Source organism: Antechinus flavipes, chromosome 6, assembly GCF_016432865.1.
Source record: "Antechinus flavipes isolate AdamAnt ecotype Samford, QLD, Australia chromosome 6, AdamAnt_v2, whole genome shotgun sequence".
NCBI classification, from domain to species: Eukaryota; Metazoa; Chordata; class Mammalia; order Dasyuromorphia; family Dasyuridae; genus Antechinus; species Antechinus flavipes.
Genome location: NC_067403.1, coordinates 5,929,984 through 5,952,500, shown reverse-complemented (window position 1 = coordinate 5,952,500; position 22,517 = coordinate 5,929,984). Strand labels below are relative to the sequence as shown.

General features: G+C 52.8%; 2 protein-coding genes across 6 annotated transcripts in view; both read left to right on the top strand.

Annotated features, from left to right (window-relative positions):
• Positions 1 to 335, top strand: part of LOC127540674 (collagen alpha-1(I) chain-like) — a 32,575-nt gene extending 32,240 nt beyond the window's left edge. The window contains exon 10 of the mRNA XM_051965469.1: positions 1 to 335. This exon is cut by the window's left edge and continues 126 nt beyond it. Coding sequence (XP_051821429.1) covers positions 1 to 335 — 335 coding nt within the window.
• Positions 336 to 12,953: 12,618 nt separating this feature from the next.
• BOD1L1 (biorientation of chromosomes in cell division 1 like 1) overlaps positions 12,954 to 22,517 on the top strand; it is a 59,695-nt gene continuing 50,131 nt past the window's right edge. For 4 of the 5 annotated variants that reach the window (XR_007948417.1, XM_051966540.1, XM_051966539.1 and 1 more), the window contains exons 1-3: positions 13,048 to 13,406; positions 14,984 to 15,108; positions 19,804 to 19,994. Coding sequence is in view for 4 of the 5 variants with exons in the window: in XM_051966540.1 (XP_051822500.1) it covers positions 13,086 to 13,406; positions 14,984 to 15,108; positions 19,804 to 19,994 (637 nt within the window). In the remaining variant the exon portion in view is untranslated. The other variant, XM_051966542.1, reaches the window with a different exon arrangement.

The following is a 22,517-nucleotide window of genomic DNA, read 5'->3' as shown; positions in this document are numbered from 1 at the left end:
CCCGGCTCGCGCCGGCGGACGCAACCCATCCGTTCCTGAATCTCCTCGGCGCGCCCGGAGACGCGGGAGGTGAGAAAAGCACGAGGGTGAGCTCAGAAAACGCGCTCGCGGCGCGGAAAGGGATCGGGGGAGGGGCCCGGCCTTTTCTGTCCCTAAACTTGGCTGGCGGGAGGAGGGTCCGGCGGGCGCGCGAAGGGAAAAGAAGGACAAGACTGCCATCTGCTGTCCGCATGAAGAGCGGCAGCGGGAAGGGGCGGGGATTTACCCGCGTGAAAGCCCCGCTCCCGGCCGGCGTGTGGCGCTCTCCTGGCCGCCAGCCGAAATGTATCAACTAGGTTTCCCAATTCAAATGACTGAAGCGTGTGTGGGTGTGATGTGTGTGATGTGTGTATCTGTGTGTGTGTATTGTGTGTGTGATGTGTGTATCTGTGTGGTGTGTATGTGTGTGTATGTGTGTGTAATGTGTGTGGTGTGTATATGTGTGTATCTCTGTGTGTGTAATTGTGTATGTGTGTGTGTGGTATGTATATGTGTGTATCTGCGTGTGTAATGTGTGTGTATGTGTGTAATGTGTGTGTGATGTGTGTATATGTGTGTGAGTGTGTGTGTAATGTGTGCGGTGTGTATATGTGTGTGTCTGTGTGTAATTGTGTATATGTGTGTATGTGTAATGTGTGTGGTATGTATATGTGTGTATCTGCGTGTGTAATGTGTGTATGTATGTGTGTATGTGTGTGGTGTGTATATGTGTGTATCCGTGTGTGATGTGTGTAATGTGTGTATATGTGTGAGTGTGTGTAATGTGTGTATGTATGTGTGATGTGTGTATATGTGTGTGTATGTGTGTGAGTGTGTTGTAATGTGTGTGTGATGTGTGTGTATGTGTGTGATGTGTGTATGTGTGTGGTGTGTATATGTGTGTATCTCTGTGTGTAATTGTGTATGTGTGTGTGGTATGTATATGTGTGTATGCATGTGTGGCTGTGAGTGTGTATATGTGTTGTGATGTGTGTGCATGTATGTGTGTATGTGATATGTGTGTGTATGTGAGTGTGTATATCTGTGTGTATGAGTGTGCACGTTATAGTTCTCATTGGAGAATGTTTAAACGATTGTGTCAAGCAGGGAAGTGCTCCAAAGGTAGCTGCCAAAACAAAGCCTCTGTTGTTCTTTTCCCCGTGGAAAAGCGCGATGGCCAGTTCAGGGTCATATTCGATGTCTAAATTATCTCCCAAAAGTGAACTGTTGAAAATCGAACCAGAGAGAACCTCCTTTGGCCCAGAGGGGCCTGGAGCACGTTGGGTCGGAGGCCGGCTGGAACAGACTTGTCTCCCCACTCAGTATTTATCCCACTTTTCCCGATGTCGTTTCCCGGAACAGAAAATAAGCCTCAAAATCCTAGATGAAAAGAGATCTATACGATCTCCTGGGGATCTGAAGACAACAAAGGACTTGTTCATGGGCGTTCCAGATCACTACCGGAGGAAAATCTCACGTTTGAAACCTCCTGGCATATAGTAGCTAACGTTTGGAGCTTCGGTGCCGGACACTAACTTTTTTCAAATGTCCCAGAGAAAGACGGCCAGCTAAGGACTCTGCCTCTGAGCCGTGGAGGCCTGCTGGCCACAAGGAGGAAGAGCAAGGGCCTAGTGGGCTAAAGCAAAGAGCTAAAACCCCAAACACTGCGAAGCTGAGCTGATAATCAGGGACAAGGGGGGCTTTCCACACAAGGGGAGCAAAAGCTCCCCACGAGAAAAATGATACAAAAATGCAATTGTTTTTTAAAATGCTAAGAAACAGAATCAATTTGCATATTTTTAGACTATTGGGTTTGTTAAAGTAGACCTGGGAAGGAGGAAGAGGAGGAGGGCTCGGATGAGGAGACCGTGGCTGGCGAGAGGGTCCCCGACCTGGCTGAGGATGCTGGGAGACGCCCTCCTTGGAGCGACCCAGAAGCCACTGGGGCCTGACCCCAGCTAAGTGTCCGGCCGTACAGACTGAGGGACCAGGCCCGGAATAAGGAGAGCCCCGGGGGACAGGTGGGAGCGGGAGGAGCCCTGCCAGGCTATGCTGGATTATCATGGAAGACCAGGGCAGGCCTGGAACCCCGGTTCTGGGAGAGCCGCCGGCACTCGCGGGCTGGGTCCTAGTGGTTCCGTGACCCACTCAGGAGCAGGAGCCGGCTCAAGGGTGGAGCCCCAGGAAGGCCCCTCCTCCCCGCTGCGGGCAGTGCTTCAGAAGCGGCCCGAAGGGGGCCCTGATCCCCGGGGAGCCAGGCCGCCGTGTTAGGAGACAAGGCCCTGACTCGGAGAAGTAGCGGCCGACCCGAGCCGCCTCCGAGATGCCCGAGGGAGCAGGTCTGCTCGAGGGGGCCCGTGGTCTTCCAGGGACCCCCTCCTAGGGGCCAAGAGCTGGGAGACCCGGGGTTCCTCGCAGGGCCTTCGAGGCCCCTTCCCACTAGTCCTGGCAGCCCAGACCGCCTCGTGCCCACAAAGGGTCCCCCGGGCTCCTGGCGGGTCCTCCCAGAAAGCCCCCCCTGCTGCTCCAGGCCGGCCGCTTGGCCCAGCCCCGGAACGGCCGGACGTGCATCTCCCGGCCCGGGCAGCCGGTGAGAGCCCCGTGGTCTGGGAAGCAGGGGCCGGAGAGGGCTCGGGCGCCATCTTGCCCATTGCACTGATGGCCGAGGGAGCCACGGGGCGGGGCCCCGAGGGAGGCGGGGCCCCGAGGGAGGCGGGGCCCCGAGGGAGGCGGGGCCCGAGGGAGGCGGGGCCCGAGGGAGGCGGGGCCCGAGGGAGGCGGGGCCCGAGGGAGGCGGGGCCCGAGGGAGGCGGGGCCCCGAGGGAGGCGGGGCTGGCCGGCCGAGCAGGGTCGGGCCAGGCGGCAGGACCGGCTCTGCATCCCCCAGCCCTGTCCCGGCCCCAGGACTCGGGCCCTGTAGCTTCAGTCAGGGTCACAAAAGGGACGTGGAGAAGGAGCAGAAGAAAGCCGGCCACCCTCATGGGGATGGAGGGCGGGGACACTGCTCCTCAGGCCTGAGGGCGGGAGGGAGGTCAGCCAATGTCAGGACCCCGGGCAGGGTCCACAAGAGTGCGGAGGGGAGGGATCCGGGGTGAGAGGGGCTGGGAAAGGAGCACCCCCGGCGGCCGGGGAGGGGAGGAGGCAGACCCCAGAGCGGACGCCGTTGGGGGTCAGGTTGGTCCCCGAGGAGCTGCGGCTCAGCCAGCTTCACAGACTCACGAAGCACCTCCAAAGGTTCTGGAGGTTTCTCAGAGCCCGGCCCTGTGGGCCCGCTGTGTTCTGATCCTCCGAGGGCTGACGCAGGACATGGCTTGGAGCAGCCCAGGGGTTCACTGGGGGCTTCAGCCCCCCTCGGTTCCTAGGACCCTCCATCAAACATTCCGAATCCTTGTTCCTGTTCTGTGCCCCCCACGGGTGTCCATGACCCCCAAAAGTAGAGACAGAGACTGTTCCCACAAGGGAGAGCCCCCGCATCCCCAGAAATGCTCGTTGCCATGGCAAGGCCTCCGCACACTGTGGGCCGGCCGGGCTCCCCCCTGCGGCCCCCTCCTCACCCTGCAGTCTGGGACCGGCCGGCTCTGCTCCGGCCCAGTGGGCGGCACCGAGCCCTGTGCTAAGCTGGGGTACAAAGCTGGGCCCTGATCTCGAGGGACCCGGAGTCTAACGAGGGAAGAGAACACGTAAAAGACGATCCTGGAAGGGGAGCGGAAGTCGGGCTGTGAGCTGAGACTTGAAAGTAGAGGAAACCCCGGGGAGAGAAAGGGTCTAGGTGGGGAGGGAGCCATGATGGCGATATCTCCGAGGAACTGGGGGAGCTGAGGAAAAGTGGTCCCCGAGGGACGCCACTGCCCGCGTTTCCTCCCGAAGGAAGAGGGAGCCGTGGGGGTCTGGCGGGCAAGGGCGGCCCCACCCCTGGGAGAATGGCCGTGGCCGCCAAGCAGAGGATGGACTTCCAGGTCCGGCCCCGCCTCACACTCAGCAGAAGCCCCCCTCCCCGCAGGGACAAAGGCCTCTCGGATGCTGGGGTTGCATCCCACACTGCTGCTGCTCTTTCACAGGACACAGTCTCCCCTCCGGGGTCTCCTTGGCCCCCGGGGCTCAGGTCTCCCTGCTCCGCTGCTCCTCACCCCCTGCCAGGCGGGCCCCTCCCTCTCCGGTGTCCCCGGGAAGAGCCGCACCAGCTCCGGGGGTGGGATTTCCATGTCTAGGGGGTCATTGGCTGAGAGACGCGTCCCCGGGCTCTTCCCGAGCCCGGTCCTACGGCCCGACTGCGCCTGTGACCTTTCAGCTCCGAGGTCCCGGAGTCATCTCCTTCCCAGACGACCAGCATGAGCCCACGATTGGGGGAGAGTCTCGGCCACTTGGACCTTCCCTCCGCCCCACTCTCAGAGCCTCTCACGGTCACCATGGCTGCAGTCCCCGGCGCCCCCGCCCACGGCCTCCCAGCCCATCCATTGCACACACCAATGCGACTCTGGCCCAGCATCCTCCCATCCCACAGACACCAGCAGGGCCCGGGGCCTCCAGGAGAAAACACCAGCGCCTGTTTGCCGGCACAGCCTGTAACAGCCTGCCCCCCCTCCCAAACCCCCCCAGCCTCGTCCAGCCCCTCCCCCCGGGGCCCTCGCTTGACCTTCCACACGGGCCTCTACCTCCTCTCTCCGCGTGTTTGCAAAGAGCGCCCCCTGGCGGGGAGGCCCCTCCTCGCGGCTGCTTTAGCCAGCCCCATCCCCCCACCCGCCCTCGCTAACGCCTTTGTCTTCATGCTCCGCAGCCTCACGTACCCGACGCCTGCCGGCTTAGAGCGGAAGCTCCTTGAAGGCAGGGACTGCTTCGTTCTTCTCATTTCTGTCCCCCAACCCCCAGGAAACCCTTGGAGACGGAGTCACTGACCATTCCCTGATGATGATGATGGTGGCCAGCTTTTTGGGGAACCCCTGAGTTTTGTGCAAAGCACTTTAAGGGTTTTAACCTCATTTCACTCTCATCTCACCTGGGAGGCAGGGACTATTATCAAACCCATTTCACAGATGAAGAAATTGAGGAAGGAGACAGTTGTCTGACTTCTCCGGGGTTTGAGGCCAGATTTTAACTCGGATCTTCCTGGAGCAGAGTCTCCCCACTGGGCCGCCTCGCTGCCTCCAAGCGGGGCTTCTGCAGCTGCCTCTTCCACATCTGTCCGTCGGGAATTGTGAGGAAGGAACGATCTCTCCGCCCCAGAGCTTTACTTTCCCTCCTTTTCCTTTTGTTCGCCCCCTTCCTCTCCCCCCCCCCCCCCCCCCCCCACCACGCGCCTAACACCGAAGGCGGAGCCCGCGGCAGGCGCTTCATAGGCGCCCAAGGATCGCTGGGAGCTCGGCAGAGGGTCAGAAGGAACAGGAGTGACCCCCCCACAATCTCTAAGAGCGGCGGCGCCTCTTCTGCCCGTGTTAACCTGTCGTTTAACCCGCACTTCCCACCTTTGGCGCCACAGGGAGAGTCCTGAAGGAGGCGCGGCCCTGGGCCTGACGGCCTCTACAAAGCTCCGCCTTGCTGCGGAGGCAGCGGCTGGACCTGCGAGAGCGAAGCTGGCGCTTCCTTGCGAGGAGCTCGCTCCGGCCTGGCCGGACAGAGGCTCTGACAGAGGCTGCACAGAGGGGCTGAGTCCCACCCGGCCTCAGGCTGTGGGGCCCTGGGCCGGTCACTTAACCCTGATTGTGTCACACCCACAAAAAGAAATGCAAACAGCAAAAAGAGAAAGTCATCCATGGAACCCAGAGAAAATTAAAGATGAGGCAGAGAAGGGCAGCCGGGCCAAGTCCAGGGGAGGACCTCCTGGGAGGGACGGAGGCCCGTGGGGAGGACCACAGGAGGACCTCCTGGGAGGGACGGAGGCCAGTGGGGAGGACCACAGGAGGACCTCCTGGGAGGGACGGAGGCCAGTGGGGAGGACCACAGGAGGACCTCCTGGGAGGGACGGAGGCCAGTGGGGAGGACCACAGGAGGACCTCCTGGGAGGGACGGAGGCCCGTGGGGAGGACCACAGGAGGACCTCCTGGGAGGGACGGAGGCCCGTGGGGAGGACCACAGGAGGACCTCCTGGGAGGGACGGAGGCCCGTGGGGAGGACCACAGGAGGACCTCCTGGGAGGGACGGAGGCCAGTGGGGAGGACCACAGCACCCAAGGGGGATGCCGTCCCATGAAGCCTTGGGGGCCAGGGTAGGGTTAATTTTTTATCCCAGGGGTCACAGGGGCCACATGGTCCTGAGCTGTGAGGGACCTGAAGGTGGCTGGTGCCGGCGGGCTGGATCACAAGGACTCCTTCCAGAGTCCAAAACCAGCCAGTGACCCTGGGCAAGGCCCTGTCTGCCTCGGTTTGCTCCTGTCAGAAGGAGCGGGACCAGGTGATTCACAGTCTCCCTTGGAGCTCCATTTCTTGTGGATGCTAAATGACAAGAAACTCGAGAACAACGTGAGAGAAAGGCAAAGGCATTCTCCTGCAAACACCCAGAATCCTAAGTCCAGCGCTCTGGAGTAGTTGCTATCCCCACAGCCCTTGTCAGACGTGCTCCAGGGCGGAGATTTTCTAGACTGTCCCACTTCGCTTTGTGTTACATTTATCTCTGTGAGAGAATGAAATCTCTGTGAGGAGAGCGGCTCTTTTTAAAACCTTTGGATCCTAGCATCTAGTACAGCACTTACACATCCTGGGACTTAACGTACTATTTGTTTAAATTAATTGAATTGTCGTCCCGGAGCAACAGTGGAAATCTCATCGGAATTAAAGGGAATATGGCTGGCTCTCCCAAATGTGATTCACTTCTTTGGGTCAGAGAAAAGTGGGCGGCAGGTTCCTGCCCCTCTGCCCTCCCGTGCCCACTCCCCGCGCCTGGAATTCTGGGAGGAAAGCCGAGAGAATCTCCGCTGCCCGGAGCAGGGACGGCCTGAGCATGTGGGAGGTCAGTTCTCTCCTCAGGAAATAACACCCGATAACCCGAGGAAGGGCTGCCCAGAGCCCGGACTCCTCAGCCCGTGGGGGGGGGGGGGGGCGGGGTTCCCAAGCGGAAGCGAAGGCCGGAGCCCGTCGGGCTGACCAGTGTCCAAACGACCCGGACGTGAGTCCCCAGAAGCACAGGCTGGGAGGGGGCCTGTAAATGCATAAGAGGCCCTCTAGAGACGGAGAGACAGAGACAGCCGGCCGATCCGTGTAGGTTTTATAGAATACCGAAGATGTTCCGGCCGGGACTTTATTCCCTACGGGGATTCACGAAGAAGTTATTCTAACTGACAGCTCGATACTGTTTAGACGGTGTTCGCACTTGTCAACGAATAAGCCCTTCCGGCTTCAGAGAGCAAAAGGGCGACATCTTGGAAGCGAAGCGTGCCAAACTGTCTGTGAGGAGCGGAATGGAGGCTCCGAGCTCGCTACGCCCCGTGGGGGAGGAGCTTCTCCATGGGCGCGGGCCCTCCTGCCGAGGGGGCTCCCCCTCATCCCAGCAGGGGGCGCTGTGGCTTCCTCCAGGGAGGAGACTCCCCCCTCCCCCGCACACCAGTAACAACTTAGCCCGGGCAGCGGAGGGCGGGCGGGCACCCAGCCCAGGACAGTTTCTCCTTATCCCCAAGGTCCCTGCCCACGAGATTTTTGCTTTTGGATTCCCAGGCCGGGGGATTTCCCGGGAGGCAAAGGTTGGGGGTCTGCCTCCGGAGGCACCTCAAGGTCAGGGGCGCTTGAGTTTGAGAGTTGGGGCGGTCCGGCTTTCCCACGGCCGCGGGCGCCCTTCTGGCGTCTCGTCCGCAGGGACCAAGACCCCAAGTCTGACTTTCCTGACTAAGCAAGCGCTCCCCGCCGCTTCTCCCCCCGCCGGCTCCGGGACCCTCAAACACGGCTGCGAACGGGCTGCCCGTCACTCTGCTCCTTCTTTTTTATGGCTCTTTATTTACACGTTGTGCGCACGGGTAATTTCACAGCATTGACAATCGCCAGACCTTTTGTTCCAACTTTTCCCCTCCTTCCCCCACCCCCTCCCCCAGGTGGCAGGTTGACCAACATGTGTTAAATGTGTTAAAGAAAATGTTAAAGACAATATATGTCTATTCAGTTATTGTGCTGCCCAAAAAGCATCGGACCTGTGAAGGAAAGCAAGAGCGCCGTCCGCCTCCTGCTGCCGGACCCAGTGCCCTGCACCCAGAGGAGTCCCTGTGACGGGGCGGAAACACCCGCTTTGGGGGGATATTCCCCTGTGCTGGAGAAGGCGCCGCAGGCCCCGCGGGCAGGAGGCCCGTCCAAGGGACCCCGAGCGCGCGCAGCTGCCCCGGGGCCGCGGGTTTGGGGGGCCCTCGGCCACTGACCAACCTGCGTTTCGCTTTTTCACCCGCTCGTTCCTTCTACAGTCCTTCATTGTGCACCTGACAGCAGCTCTAGAGAAATAAAAGTACACACGCGACCTCTGCCCTCCGGACAAGGCGGGCGGCGATGGGCGCCGTAAGGGGGGCTCTGTATGTTCGATTTAGTCCTACCCCGAGGTGTTAACGCAGTGGAATTAAAATAATGCTTCTCTAGTTGGACAAGTTGATACCTACTCGTTTCGTGACTGACTCCAGGACTTTTTAAGCTTCTGTATAAGTCGAGGCCTTTACTTTTACGAGTAATTTTGCCATTTTCAGGCAAGTTTCCTCTGGGAGTAATCCCAGTATCCCTTCACATTCACATGAAAGTGTTTGCCTTTCAAAAGAGGCAAAATGCAGAGGGCCTGGGCTGCTAGAACCAGCAAAACTTCTGTCTGGACCAGGGGAAAACGTAAGGGAAATAGCAATAAAACAATCTCATCGCTAACATTTCTGCAGCACTTCCCATGTGCCTGATACTGCGCTGAGCACTTTGCAGTTAAAACCTCAGTGGATCCTCACAACCCTGAGAGGGAAGTACTATTCCCATCCCCACTTTACAGATGAGGACACTGAGGCCCAACATCTCAGTTAATAAGTGTCTAAACAAGGATTTTAACTCCAGCTCCCTGAATGAAGGCCTGCACTTAATGTTTAAATGCTGAACCAACTAACAAAAAACACCACACAGATAATAGGAATTTAAGGTTTTCTAAGTCACTGCTGCCCACAGGGATCCATTTCTGAGTTTGATCGCTCGGATGTAAAGAATCTTTTTTTCTAAGACTCTCTTCCTGTAGAATAGCTTCATTAGAGCTGAGGTTTTTTAAGGATGTGCTTTATTTTGGGGTTCCTACCATCCCTTATTCCCACACTACATAAACAAGCTAGCTTTAAATGGGCAGTAATTGGAGAAAAAAAAAATGGCGCTGCTTCCATCCTCAGGATGAATCTCTGCAGAGATCTGGGAGAGCCCCGAAAATGGGGCAAGCCGACCTTAAAAGCAAACCGGGATGAAAAGGGCCATGCTGCCCAGGAGCAAGGATCAGAAAACCCATCAGGAGAACTTCAGGGCTGGCTTGGCTCCTGACCCCACGAAGTAGTAGAATTGTTGTTTCTCTTTTACAGAGAAGGAAACTGGAGCTCCGAGATGTGTGAGCTTTCCAAGAATAGTAGCAGACACTTATATAGCCCTCACTATATTCCTGGCACTTTACAAATAGTACTGTGAGCCTCACAACAACCTAGAAGATGGGGGCCATTTGACAGGTGAGAAAACTGAAGCAAACAGGATGGAATGATTTGTCCAGGGTCCTACAGCTAGGAAGTGTCTGAGATTGAACTTGAACTCGGGTCTTCTTGACGGCACCTACTCAGCCACCTGCTGGGCCAGGCAGGAGCCCAGAGGAAAGGCCGCCTGGGACAACGTCAGGAGTCTCCCCGATTTAACCCTGGCTTCTGACTCAAAGTCAAAATATGCCTTCCGATACATCGTGCTACTGCTTGTACCGGCATACCACTAGGCCGTTTTTTCAGAGAGCAGAAAATCTCAGTACCCGCTCAGAGGCTAATGTATCGGGATGGAGAAATGGGGCTGCAGAGCATGGCGGGGAGGAGTGCCAGCTCGTGCCTAGTTCATGAATTCCCCTTTCAGAGTGTGCTCCTTCAGGAACACTGAGGAGCTTGAACAGAAACTAGGAATATGCTCAATCGGTTATTCTTCTGGGAAACAGTTTGCACTTTTCAGAAGATTTTTAAATCTTTCATTAACAGTGTGGTAGCTCAAGGACTTCCTGGAAGATAGCCCAGTATGGAGAAGCCAAGGGAGTTTGCTTTGCCCTTACAAACCCCAGTGCCCCCCTGTCCCACCCAAAAGGGGAGAAAAACCAGACAAGTTGGGGAGGGAAACCCCGGAGGGAAGAAAGGGACAAACGTGGTGAGACTGCCCAGGCTGTCCCGCAGCATCCCTGCCCCACAGCCCCGGGGACAAACCTGGGAAGTTCCCCCAGCTCCATGATCCCAATCACCCACAAACAGCTTCCAACCCACCCTCCAGAATAAGGTGTCCCTCTGGCTCTGAAAGCCCCTCACACACTGACCCCAAAGGCTTCCTCTCCCATACTTTGCAAAGCAGACCCTGCCCCTCTGTCCCTCACCCCCAACTCTGTGCTGATGCGGGGGCTTTTGCACCTGACACCGCTGGCTCTGCAGGGGGTCTCTGCATCTAACGCTACTGGCCCGGGCCAGGCCTTTATACCCAACACTACTCAGATGTGTGTGTGAGGGGGAACTTTGCACTCAACCCCACTGGCCCTGCAGGGGTCCCTTGCACTCAACACTACTGGCGGTGGGGCCCCCTGCCTCTCACACCCAACACTACTCGGATGTGGGGGGCCTTTGCGCCCGACCCTACCGGGGCCTTTGCGCCCGACCCTACTGGGTGCCGCAGGACCTTTGCGCCCGACCCTACCAGCGCGGCAGGGCCTTTGCGCCCGACCCTACCGGCGCGGCAGGGCCTTTGCACCCGACCCTACTGGGTGCCGCAGGGCCTTTGCGCCCGACCCTACCGGCGCGGCAGGGCCTTTGCACCCGACCCTACTGGGTGCCACAGGGCCTTTGCGCCCAACCCTACTGGGTGCCGCAGGACCTTTGCGCCCGACCCTACCGGCGCGGCAGGGCCTTTGCGCCCGACCCTACTGGGTGCCGCAGGACCTTTGCGCCCGACCCTACCGGCGCGGCAGGGCCTTTGCGCCCGACCCTACCGGCGCGGCAGGGCCTTTGCGCCCGACCCTACTGGGTGCCGCAGGACCTTTGCGCCCCACCCTACCGGCGCGGCAGGGCCTTTGCGCCCGACCCTACCGGCGCCGCAGGGCCTTTGCGCCCGACACTACTGGTGCAGTTGGACCTTCGTGTCCATTGCCACGCATACCCAACACCACTCGGGGGTAGGGACCTGTGCACCTACCTGCCTCTTTGGTTCTCCTGTGCCCAAAGCCAGGGCGGGCAGCTGCCTCCGCAGCTGAGGACTGTCTCCATATTTTACTTGTATCTGCATCTGTTAATTTCACACTCACACCAAACATCTCTGTTCCTGTCACCTCAGAAATCAGAATGCAAATTCCAGTAACGGCCATGTCATTTTGGGTCCTCGCCTCCCCCCGGGACCGGGCACAGCGCATACAGCAGGTGTCTGTTGACACGTGACAGGTCCAGTGCTGGAGATGCCCAAAGAAAAAGACTCGTTTCTTTCTACTGATGTGACCAACACAAATCTTACTGGTTTTATTAAATTTGTTCATAGAGGCCGGGTGACATGGGAACAGTGAGCCACTTTTAAAAGGAGCATTAATAAACTGCACAGAGAACAAGACCGTTAAAAAGGGGGCTGGGTCAAGCCTCCGCATGGTCGGCGGACAAACCCAACACAAAAACTGCGCGCTAGAGGCCGATGAACATTTCTGAGCTGCTCCTGTAGGTGTTCGTGTTTGCGTCATTTTCTGGCGCACCCCGGCAGAGACGGGGGTGGGGGAGCGCACTATTTTCTCATCGCTCCACCATTTTGGGAAGAGCGCTTCAACATTGTGGTCTCAGAAAGGGACACAACCACCCCCCTGCCACCCGTTTCTTCTCTCCCTCCGCTCTCCCTGGCATCGGCTGCCAAGTCCTGGACTCCGCTCTCCATCCGCTGGGGGCACCAACAGGCCGAAGTCCTGGCCCCTGAATCTTATCCCAGAGACCTAGAAACTTGTTTCCTCTTCTAGAAAATGGGGGCAATGACTGTACTCGTTTCCCAAAGTCAGGAGCACTTTACATCAGTCATTCAGACTACAGGCCTGCGGGGTGCACCGAGGGCCCCCTCCCCACTCCAGGCCCGTACTCTTACTTCTGGGAAGCTCTGACTTGGTTTCCCATCCCATTGAAGGGACGGGTCTAGCCCGCCCCAGCACTCGCTCCGCAGCCCCCAAGCTGGGACTTAAAGCTCATCACCCCGCCCCCAATCCCCAGGCCAACCGGTTCCCGCCAAATGGAGCAGGAAGGGTTCCGCTCGAATCCCAGAATCCTTCTCTTCGCCCGGTGGTCCCCGCCCCCACCCCCGGCTGCCCTCGCCTCGGCCTCTTCGGGAAGGGAAGCGTTTATTAACGCCAACGAGGGGCGTGCCGTCCTCGAGGCACCGCCTCCTTCCCGTCCCACCGATGTCAGCTCCCTGAGGGCAGGCCCAACCGCACCCAGAGACCAAACCCGGAAGTCACGAGCACCATCCGCCTTCTCCGGAGCTGCCGTTTCCCGGCCACGCCCCTCGGCGCATTGGCCTACAGCGATGGCGGCCGAGCAGCGCCAACGCGGGGCGGGGCGAGACGGGGGAGGGTCCCTTCCCAGCCACCGTCGCTGCCCCCGCCCCCCCTTTCCCCGCGTTCCCTTTCACTTCCGGGGTCGTGCTGGGGCCGCTGCTTTAGTAACAACATCCCGTTGGCGGCGGCTGTGGCGGTGGTGGCAGCGGCGGCGGCGGTAGCGGCGGCGGCGGTAGCGGCGGCGGCAGTGGGAGTGGGAGTTTCTTCAAAAGGACCCCAAGCGGGCCTCGCCCGTCGGCTTCCCCGCCGACTGTCCTCGGGCTCTACGTCCTCCCATCCCGGGCCGGGCCGAGCCGGGCTGGGAGTGAGGTGAGGGGAGGGGGAGGTGAGGGGGGAGCCCGGCCCCCGTCGCCATGGCCAGTAACTCGCAGCCCCAGCAGCCGCCGGCGCCGCCGCCTCCTCCTCCGCAACCGCAGCCGCCGCCGCCGCCCGGCCCGGGCCCGGGGGCCGCGAGCGGAGCGGGAAGCGGTCCGGGCCCGGGAAGCGGGAGCGGGGCTGCAGCCGGCGGAGGCGGAGGAGGCGGTGGAAAAGCTACTGGCGGCGGAGGCGGAGGGGGCGGCAGCGGCAGCGGCGCGGGAGACCCTCAGCTCGTGGCCATGATTGTCAATCACCTCAAGAGTCAGGGGCTCTTCGACCAGTTTCGCAGGGACTGCCTGGCCGACGTGGACACCAAGGTGCGGGCCCGGGGGGAGCTGGGCGGCCGGCGGGGGGAGGGGCGGGGGCGCGGGGCCGGCGGGGGGGGGGGGGGGGAGGGGCCGGGCGGCCCGGGCTTTAAAGCGTAGCTCGGAGGCGGGAGGGCCGGCGGCCCGAGGCTCGCCTGCCTTTGTGCGCCGGGTGCGGGGAGCTCGGCCCGAGAGAAAGTTTGCCGGCCCCTTTGTCCTCTCTGGCCAGAATTGTTGGTGACTGGGTGGGGGGCGGGGGCTGTCCCGGTTGTACCGGACTACCTTGCTGGTGAGCCTTTCGTGGTCCTCCGGGTGGTAGCGCTTTTGATACCCTGGGCCGGACAGGGCCCGGAAAGGCTCCCGCCCAAACTACCTGGTGACCCGCTGGGGCCGACCCGAACGCAGCGCCGGGGAGAGGGAGCTGGGGGCCGTGTCATGAAAGCGCCGAGAAGCAGGGCCCGGCATTGTCGGGGGAGTGGAGGGGTTAGGATAGGGGACAGGTGCCACGGAGTGGGACCCTCAGGGGTTGGGGCGGGAGCGCTTGGGGGGCCGGACTCTCCGGCCTCGGCCACCTCCTGGAAGTGGGTCCGACACGATGTCGGTGGGGTTGGGATGGGAGCTGTCAATGGGAGGTGTCCCCTGCTGAGGAGCCGCGCTGCTCCCGACCCCCTTCCTTTCTGTTCTCCGTGTTCCAGCCTCTCGTCCGCTCCCCACATCCGGCCTGCCCCGTACTGTGCTGTGTGGGACCCGCGGCCTGATTCTGGGGGCCTGTTAGGCATTTGCCAGGGTCCACCCTGCACTTGGGGGAGCTCTCTGGGCTCCCATCCCAGCCCATCATTCACCACCCAACACTTCCATTAGTTGTACAAAAACAAAGCTAGGATCCTGTCGTTTCCCTGCTCAAAAAGACAGCAGCTGCTTTTTTCTTGCTTTTCAGTTAAAAAAAAATAGAAAAGTAATCTTTAGAATTGGGGAGAGGGAGCATAGTTTGGAATAAAATTCAAACCCTTTAATATGACATTCTAAGCTCTCCAGATCTGGTCTTAACTTCTTTTTCCAGGCTTTTCTCTGAGTTAGTCACATCCCTGAATATGTGCCCTGTTGTTCTTTTCTCCTGCCACTGTTTCTGCTTTTCTCTTTGCCTGGAATGCTCTCCCTCAATGCCTAATTCCTACCCATCCTTAAAGACTCAATCACAATGCCTTCTCTTCCATGAAGTCCTCTCTAAACCCCCAACCACGCATGATCTTTCCCTTTCTGGCTGCAGTTTGTACCTGTCTTTGGTATTTGTAACACTCTGCCCGAGTCCTCTAAAATTTGTATATGTGTCTTCTCCTACAGTCTGTTATAAATTCCAATGTTGGGGCCATTCGTTTCTTATCCCTTATAATATCTTCCATTTTATAAGGAAGTGGTTCACTAAGTATGTGCTAACTACATGAATTGCTCTGATTGAAGGGTAAAATTTTCCTGGGAAATTGCTACATTATTAATAATATGGCCTTGGAAATTATTTTCTGTAAAAAAAGGTTTGAATTTCTGATAACATTGGTTTTAATATCGTGTACCATTTACGGTTTTCTTTCTAGCCTGCCTATCAGAATCTGAGACAGCGTGTGGACAACTTTGTTTCCAATCATTTAGCAACTCATACTTGGAGTCCCCACCTCAATAAGAACCAGTTAAGAAACAATATTAGACAGCAAGTCCTCAAGTAAGTGTTTAAATTGTTTAAAAAAAATTAGTTCACGTGCCGATTTAAAATGTCACAGCCTATTTTATGTAGTTACACTGCTTGGAAAAGTTTGTTTATCCAAGAATGTTAGCATTTTATCAAGTTCTATAAGCTAATGTCATATGACAGCATAATTTTAGCAGTGTTCTACATTCACTTTGAACATTCTTTCCCTAAACTGGAACAGTCTGCTTTTTTTCTATAGACCCACTGGCATAACTAGCAGAGGGAAGTCACCTTAATGGGGGAAATAACTTTTCAGTAAGTCAGTCAACTACTAAGTAAGAGCCTACTATGTGCAGGATTTGTGCTAAACACGGGGGACACAGAGTATAAGGCAAGTTCCTGCTCGCAAGGGGCTCAGCCTGATAATTAACTATAATTCATTTGGTTACTTTTTTATTTATTTATTTTTAATTTAAATATTTTTATTTAATTTGGCAATCATTCATTAAGTACCTACTATCAAATGGGGACACACTGGAGAAGGAAATGGCAAACTACTCCAGTATCTGGACAATATCCATGGGGTCACATAGAGTTGGATTTGATGAAATAGCTATACCAGTCACATGCAAGGCACTGCCAAATAACCAGAGAAACAAATGAAATTGGTGATCCTATTCAAAAAGCTTGCATTCTGCTAAAGAGGAGCAATAGACACAGCTAACTCTAATACACATTATAGTATCTTGGGAGTAAAAAGACAAGTGGCTTATTTCAAAACTCTGAGGTAGAAGAGCCTATTAAACCCCTCTACACAGCCACCTAACTCTTTGGAGGCTCAGATTGAGAGGAAGAAGGTAAATCTTTTAGGAGTTTTTTCCTGGCAGAAACATGTTCAAATATCTTCATAAGATTTCTAATCTTTATCTTATTCTGAAATGTGTATTATTCAGAGATTTCATTCCAAAGCTGATAGTATACCATTCTTTTACTCTATTTTTACCTCATGGAGCGGTAGTTTAAGAAAATATCTATATGGTGTTTCATGCTCTTAACCATTTAAAATGAAAGGGAAGCCTCATTCCCTTTTCTGACTTATGACCACCACTAGAAAAAGAAGGAAGGAAGGAAGGAAGGACTTGGAAGATATCCTAAGGCATTTTTATTTAAGAAAAAGTATATTGATTACATTTTGTTTTTTCACAGAAGACTTTTACCAACTCCTTTACAAAGTACATTCCTCAAAAATAATTAAGCCAAATGCCTACAGGACTTAGGGCACATGTATTTCATTTTGCTTGGCAGACATGTTAAAGAGACAGCATGGCATAGTAGAGAAAGTTCTAGATCTCCCTTCTAATACTTAGTAGCTATTATGTCTCTTAACTTTGAAATTTAAAGAACTACCTCCTGACTTAGAGCACAGTTGTGATCTTCCTTGATAGAGGGAACCCTGCACTTAAAAAATCACAGTGTCTTGGTACGTTGGAGCACATCTTACTTAGAGGGCCTCTGTTCTCAAGTGAAACGTCACAAGCACTTTGGTCTTAGCCAAAAGGGTTTTGAAAAACCTAAGTGTCCAGAAAACATGCAAAAAAATTATTTTGAGGGCTATATTTGAATCTTAGAATTTAATGTTCAAGGAAGTTTTTTGCTTTTGTTTTTAAACAAATGATAGTGGGATGACTTAATGATTGTTGAGCAAAGCATGATTGTGGAAGTTATCTACCTCCTAAGACCAGAGAAGAATATGTTTAAATTGAGAATTTGTGGTTAGGTATTAAGATAAAACTTCCTGAGAAAGAGTAAACATTGGAAAAGGCTACTCAGCAACATTATAAAGTCAGCATCCCTAAAGAAACAACCTAACTGTATGTGTAGTACAAGAGAGACAATTATTTCAGGTACCTGAGTATTGGTGTCTGGAAGGGATAACTTTTAGTTATTTATAGTTCTTTGATTTGTTTAGAAAGTCAAAGATCTCATGTTTACAAATACATAGCATCACCTTTGTAATATTTGTGGATGCCCCTCATTTGGGGAATGGTTGAATACATTATAAAACAAATATAATGTTTTTCACCATAGAAGTAATAGGAAGAATTTTATAAGTTTTTAAGTTTTATGAATGGATATAGAGTCGAGTACAGCCAAAAGAACAACTTCCACAGTTACTTCAGTTGTTTAAAATTTCAAAGAAACTTACATTGAAAAACACAAGAATTCTCATTCTAGAAGACTGACAATGAAATTACTCACTTCTGCCTCAGCAGAGAAGTAGTGGATTGGAAGTGTGGAATTGGGCATATGTTGGCAGATAGTTTTATGTTTTATGGTTCGTTTTGCCTATTTCTTTCCCCCCCCCCCCAAAAAAAAAAGATTCTGTTGGAGGTTGTAGAAGTAAAATTCAATTGGGAAGTGAAAATCAAGAAGGAAAACTGTGCAGAAGGAGTTGCTTAAAAAAAATAATAACTTTCTTGTGTTAACTAGATTCTGTTAAGTTTTACACCTTTTTTTTTAACATGGCCAAATCATTTGGCCCTTCTCTGCCTTAATTCCTTCACCTGTCACTTAGAAGTCTTATCTGTCCTATCTCAGAGAGAGATGGGTGTGGGAAGAGTGTTTTGTAAACCTTCAATTGGTGTTGTGAAAATATGACCTACTTTATCACAGTCTCATTAGCCAGATACAGTTTAGGAGTATTTAAGAGAAGTTGTTTAAGAAATCAGTATATACCACTGTAACCTATTCAACATGTAAAGGATTGCTTGCCATCTGGGGGAGGGGGTGGAGGGAGGGAGGGGAAAAATCGGAACAGAAGTGAATGTAAGGAATAATGTTGTAAAAAATTACCCTGGCATGAGTTCTATCAATAAAAAGTTATTTAAAAAAAAAAAAAAAAGAAATCAGTATATATCAAAATTTCAAATGATTTGTCAGACATACTGGAAAATATTAGTTTGATTATAGCTAGGCAGCTTACTCAGAAAAATTACTTCTTCCAGCTTATCTGCTCATTCATGATATAGTCTAAAGATGTTAAGTGTTTCTGAACAATGAGCCTGCAGAATTAATGCAGCCGTAGACCTAGCTCTAGGATTGGGGTGACCACACCAGACTATAGTGGTTTCTGAGCTTCCAGGGTTATAGTAACTCCTTTTAAATCTTCCTCGTGGTCTTGGGGCTGTATGTTCCAATTCTAAAGCCAAGCTTGTGTCCTACTCAGTAGCCTACTCCAGCAGCTGTGTGACCTTCACCACTTTTTATTGTTATTTTACAAATAAAAGTATAATCTGAGGAAATAAAGGAGAGAAAGGTTCTTTTTTTTTTTTTTCCTTAAACGTCAGAGAGAGAAACTAAAGAGATAAAATTTGGAGGAGAGAAGATTTTATTTCCATACCTTTAAAAATATTTGTTCAACTTGTGCTTTGAATCAGGATTCAATTCCTTTTAGATAGCATCTGCTTTTCAATATACTGTCTTTCCTTTATGTGTGTTTTTAACATAGAGCTTACTTTTGCAGAATTTGCACCTTTATTTTAGTCCCTTTAAGAAGCATATAACCTACTTTGTGGTATGTTAGCTCTTTTTTCTTCCTTGTGGCCCACATAGCTATAATCATAGAATCACGGGGCTGGGAGGTGCTTCGAACGATCATCTAGTTCATTGCCTGCCTCCAGACAGAACTGAACTCTAAATAGCCAAGAGAGCTACTACTTTTTCATTGTTGTCTGTTTTCCTTTGGCTTTTTAAATCTCTCACTCAGTATGCTGCCCTGTAGCATTTGGGGCAAGTTGCCCCTTCCTTGTGGGCCTCATTGGCTTAGCCCCGACACATGTCCTTCTGTAGGTGCTTTTCTCCTTGGGTCGTCCTCCATGTGTGCCTTTTGTGGAATCTTTCCCAACTAAGGCTGGCTGTCCTGTGGGAAACTACTCCAGATTTATGGGGAAAGATATTTTGTGGCTAATTTTTTATCATGCCATTTCATAAAATGACCTAGTTTAAAATACATAAATCTAGTTGCTTGCTTTCTAAAAAGTAACAATTATCAACTGCTTATTTTTAAAGAGAACAATAAAAAGAAATCTAGATGCCTTAAATTTTATTTTCCTTTTGTCTAGAGTCCTGATTGAAGTAGATATTTTTGTATGAATTCACTTTCTTTGGAAATCATAAAATTTAACTATAAATAATTATCAGGTTATTTTAGACTTAAATATTGATTTTTAGTGACCATTTGCTATTAGTCTCTCGCTAGGGTTAGTCGGTCATCCAAGAATCAATTATATTGAATTTTCTTGGATTCTAGAATTATCATTCATTTACTTTTCAAAAAACAATTTTAAGATTTGTGCTTTAAATATGTCCTCTTCATTCCACAAGTGATACTCAGATATTCTGGGCAATGGGAGGGACAATTTGTTGTGCTGGAGGCCCCTTATAAATGCCATGAAATATTTTGCTTTCCTTATTAGTGCCCCAGAATCCTGCCTGGGCTGAAGGGAGAAAATTAACTTGTGCTCAGCAAAGAGTGTTTATACCTATGTGATAGTTAAAGGATGTGTGGGGGTGCAGAGGGTATAATGTAAGCTTCTTTTCTTGCCCTGCCATCCTCCTTCCTCCTTCCCCAGAAAGGGTCTGACTTTGAAAGAGCTTAGGTGAAAAAAAAAAATACGGTCAGCTAAAAGTAAATTTCTTTTCTTCTCTGTCTCAATTTTCCCCTTTCAGGTCAGGAATGTTGGAGTCCGGCATTGACCGCATCATCTCTCAGGTTGTGGATCCAAAAATCAACCACACGTTCCGACCTCAGGTGGAAAAGGCTGTTCATGAGTTTCTGGCCACATTAAATCACAAAGAGGAGACGAGCGCCAGCGCGGCCCCAGATGATGAAAAGCCAGATTCTTCCGTCGTTCTGCAAGGTGCGTGTCCGCGTCCCGAGCGCGCGTTTGCTCTGGATTGAATCTGAAGGGGGATCCTGGCGAATGGTGAAGTTGAGGGCAAATATGGAGCTGAATCAGTTGGGGAAGAGTTACTGGTGCACACGCATACACATGGAGAAAACAGATCCAACGCTCTAGGATGAAGGGGTGCTGCGTGCCGGGCGGGGGGTGAGCAGGGGCTTGTGGGAGGACAGGGACCGGATTCGGCCCGCTGTGGGGGGCTTTGGAAGCCACTAGTTTTATTGAGTAGAGGAAGAACATGATCCCCCGCATTTAAGGAAAATCACATTAGCAGCTGTGTCAGAGTTGGACTGATGTGGAGAGAGATTAGAATCATGGAGACTAGGTAAGAAGGCTTTGTGGGAGTCTTAGGTGCTAGCTAATGGTGCCCTCTGATCTAAGGAGGGAGAGCTAGATGACAGAGAGTCCGTGTTTCACGCACAATTAAAACTGACCATGCAGTGGCTGGGCCCAGTGAGAGATGGAGGGGCGTGCGGAAACATACAGTGTGGGGGAAAGGCTGGCTCTGAGGTGTCTCTGAGACCTTCACTTTGGAAGGAAAAAAGGAATGAGGAAAGTGACGGGGCTGGAGAGAGCCCTGGGGAGTCATCGTCAGAGAGGTGGCAGTTCACGTAGGAGACACAACAGGGCTGTGACGGGAAGAGGGAGCCGGAGATCAGGGTGGCCAGTTCCCACTCTGAGGGGTCAGGAGGGGTCGGGACTGAAAAAGAACCAGCACGCTTGGCAGGTAAGAGGGCATCGGTAACTGTGGAAAGAGCTGTTTGAGTTAAGTCAGAAGCCCTGTTTTAAAGGGTTTCAGGAGTGAGTGAGAGAAACCAGAAGCAACTGTTGGTGTCAGCTTTTCTAGGAGTTTGGTCAGAGAATGACTGTTCTCATGAAGGAAGAAGGGGGAAGTGATCTGGAGGTGGCCATAGCCAGTTAGCGGACATCCAAGCACGTGTACATGTGTGTGTGGTGGGGGGAGGTCCAGTGTCAGCAAGCACTTAAGCACATATACATGTATGTGTGGTGGGGGGAAGTCCAGTGTCAGCGGGCATTTAAGCACGTGTACATGTATGTGGTGGGGGGAGGTCCAGTATCAATGGGCACTTAAGCACATGTACATGTATGTGTGGTGGGGTTGTGGGAGGTCCAGTATCAATGGGCACTTAAGCACATGTACGTGTGTGTGGTGTGGTGTGGGGGGTCCAGTGTCAGCAGGCATCCAAGCACTTAAGTGTTCAGTGTTCTACACTCAGCAGAGAGCATGGCATAAGAGAAGCCCCTCCCCTTCAGGTGCTCCCTGAGGGAAGCTTGCCCATGAGGTAGAAAACAGAAACAAGCTAGATATGGGATGAAGTGGAAATAATCAACAAAGGGGAAACGGCCAGACTTGAGGATTGTGAAAGCCTTCCTGTAGAAGGTGGGGTTTTATCTGGTTTGGGCAGGAAGCCAAGAGGGTGATGACACGACATCTCGTGCGTGAGGGACGATGGTCTGGACAGAGGGACGGGTGGATGGAGCGACTTCCGAGCAGGAAGAGCTGCCTGGGAGGGCGTCAGGGAGCGAGGCTGGATGCACTGAAGAGCAGACCCCCTCGGACCTAATGTCTTCTGAGCATAAAAAGCAAGAGACGTTTCCCCAAGCACCACATGATTGGAAGGGGCTCGAGTGCCCCTTTCCCCTTTAGTGAGAGGACTGGGGGGGGAAATTACATAAAACTTTCTTGGCTTCATGTGGCTCTTGAGAGAAATACATAATGATAGTGCCCAGGAGCCACCTGTACCTCTGAGCTCCCGAGATGCAAGCAGAGAGGCAGCTCTGTAGAAAGGAGGTGGTCAAATGACCTGACAAATAGCCTTTCTTATCTAGTTATCCCTCTGCAAAGCCGCTTATTATATCAAGAAAGAGCCTTACTGATAACTTTTAAAACTAGCCACTCTTCCAATCCTGTTGGGCTTTTTTTCTCAGAGTAGTAGTTCTGAGGGTTGACACCATAAATGCCTTTTTAATCAGATTGAACTTTCTAACTACAAATCTCTTTATTTGCTGGAGCTTTTATTGTTTGACTAGACCTTTTCTTCCCCTGTTGTGAGCTTATCTGCTCTGCTCCTTTGGAGGGGAGTGAATTTTCCACCTTGTGTCTTTTGTGGTCCTGGGAGAATTGGCTTGTCTGTTTATCTCTGTGTTGGACAGCAAGGACCTAGTAGTTTCTGAGAGGTCAAGTAACAAAGAGAGGTTTGTCTGTTAATTAGCCTCATGAGAGCCAGTTTCCAGGCTAGTAGATGAATTTAAGACTTCTGACACCACATTAGCACAATAAAAAGAAGCCAGTTGTATCACATGTTATGCCTTTCTTCTGAAGAGTTCTAGGTACCATGTAGTCAAAACTCAATTTACTAAAGTGTCTGTTCCCAAGAAAATAAAGATACAAATAGTAATGTAATAGATCTGCATAGGAATCAATTGATTTTTAAGCAGTTTATCAAGTGTCTAGTACAT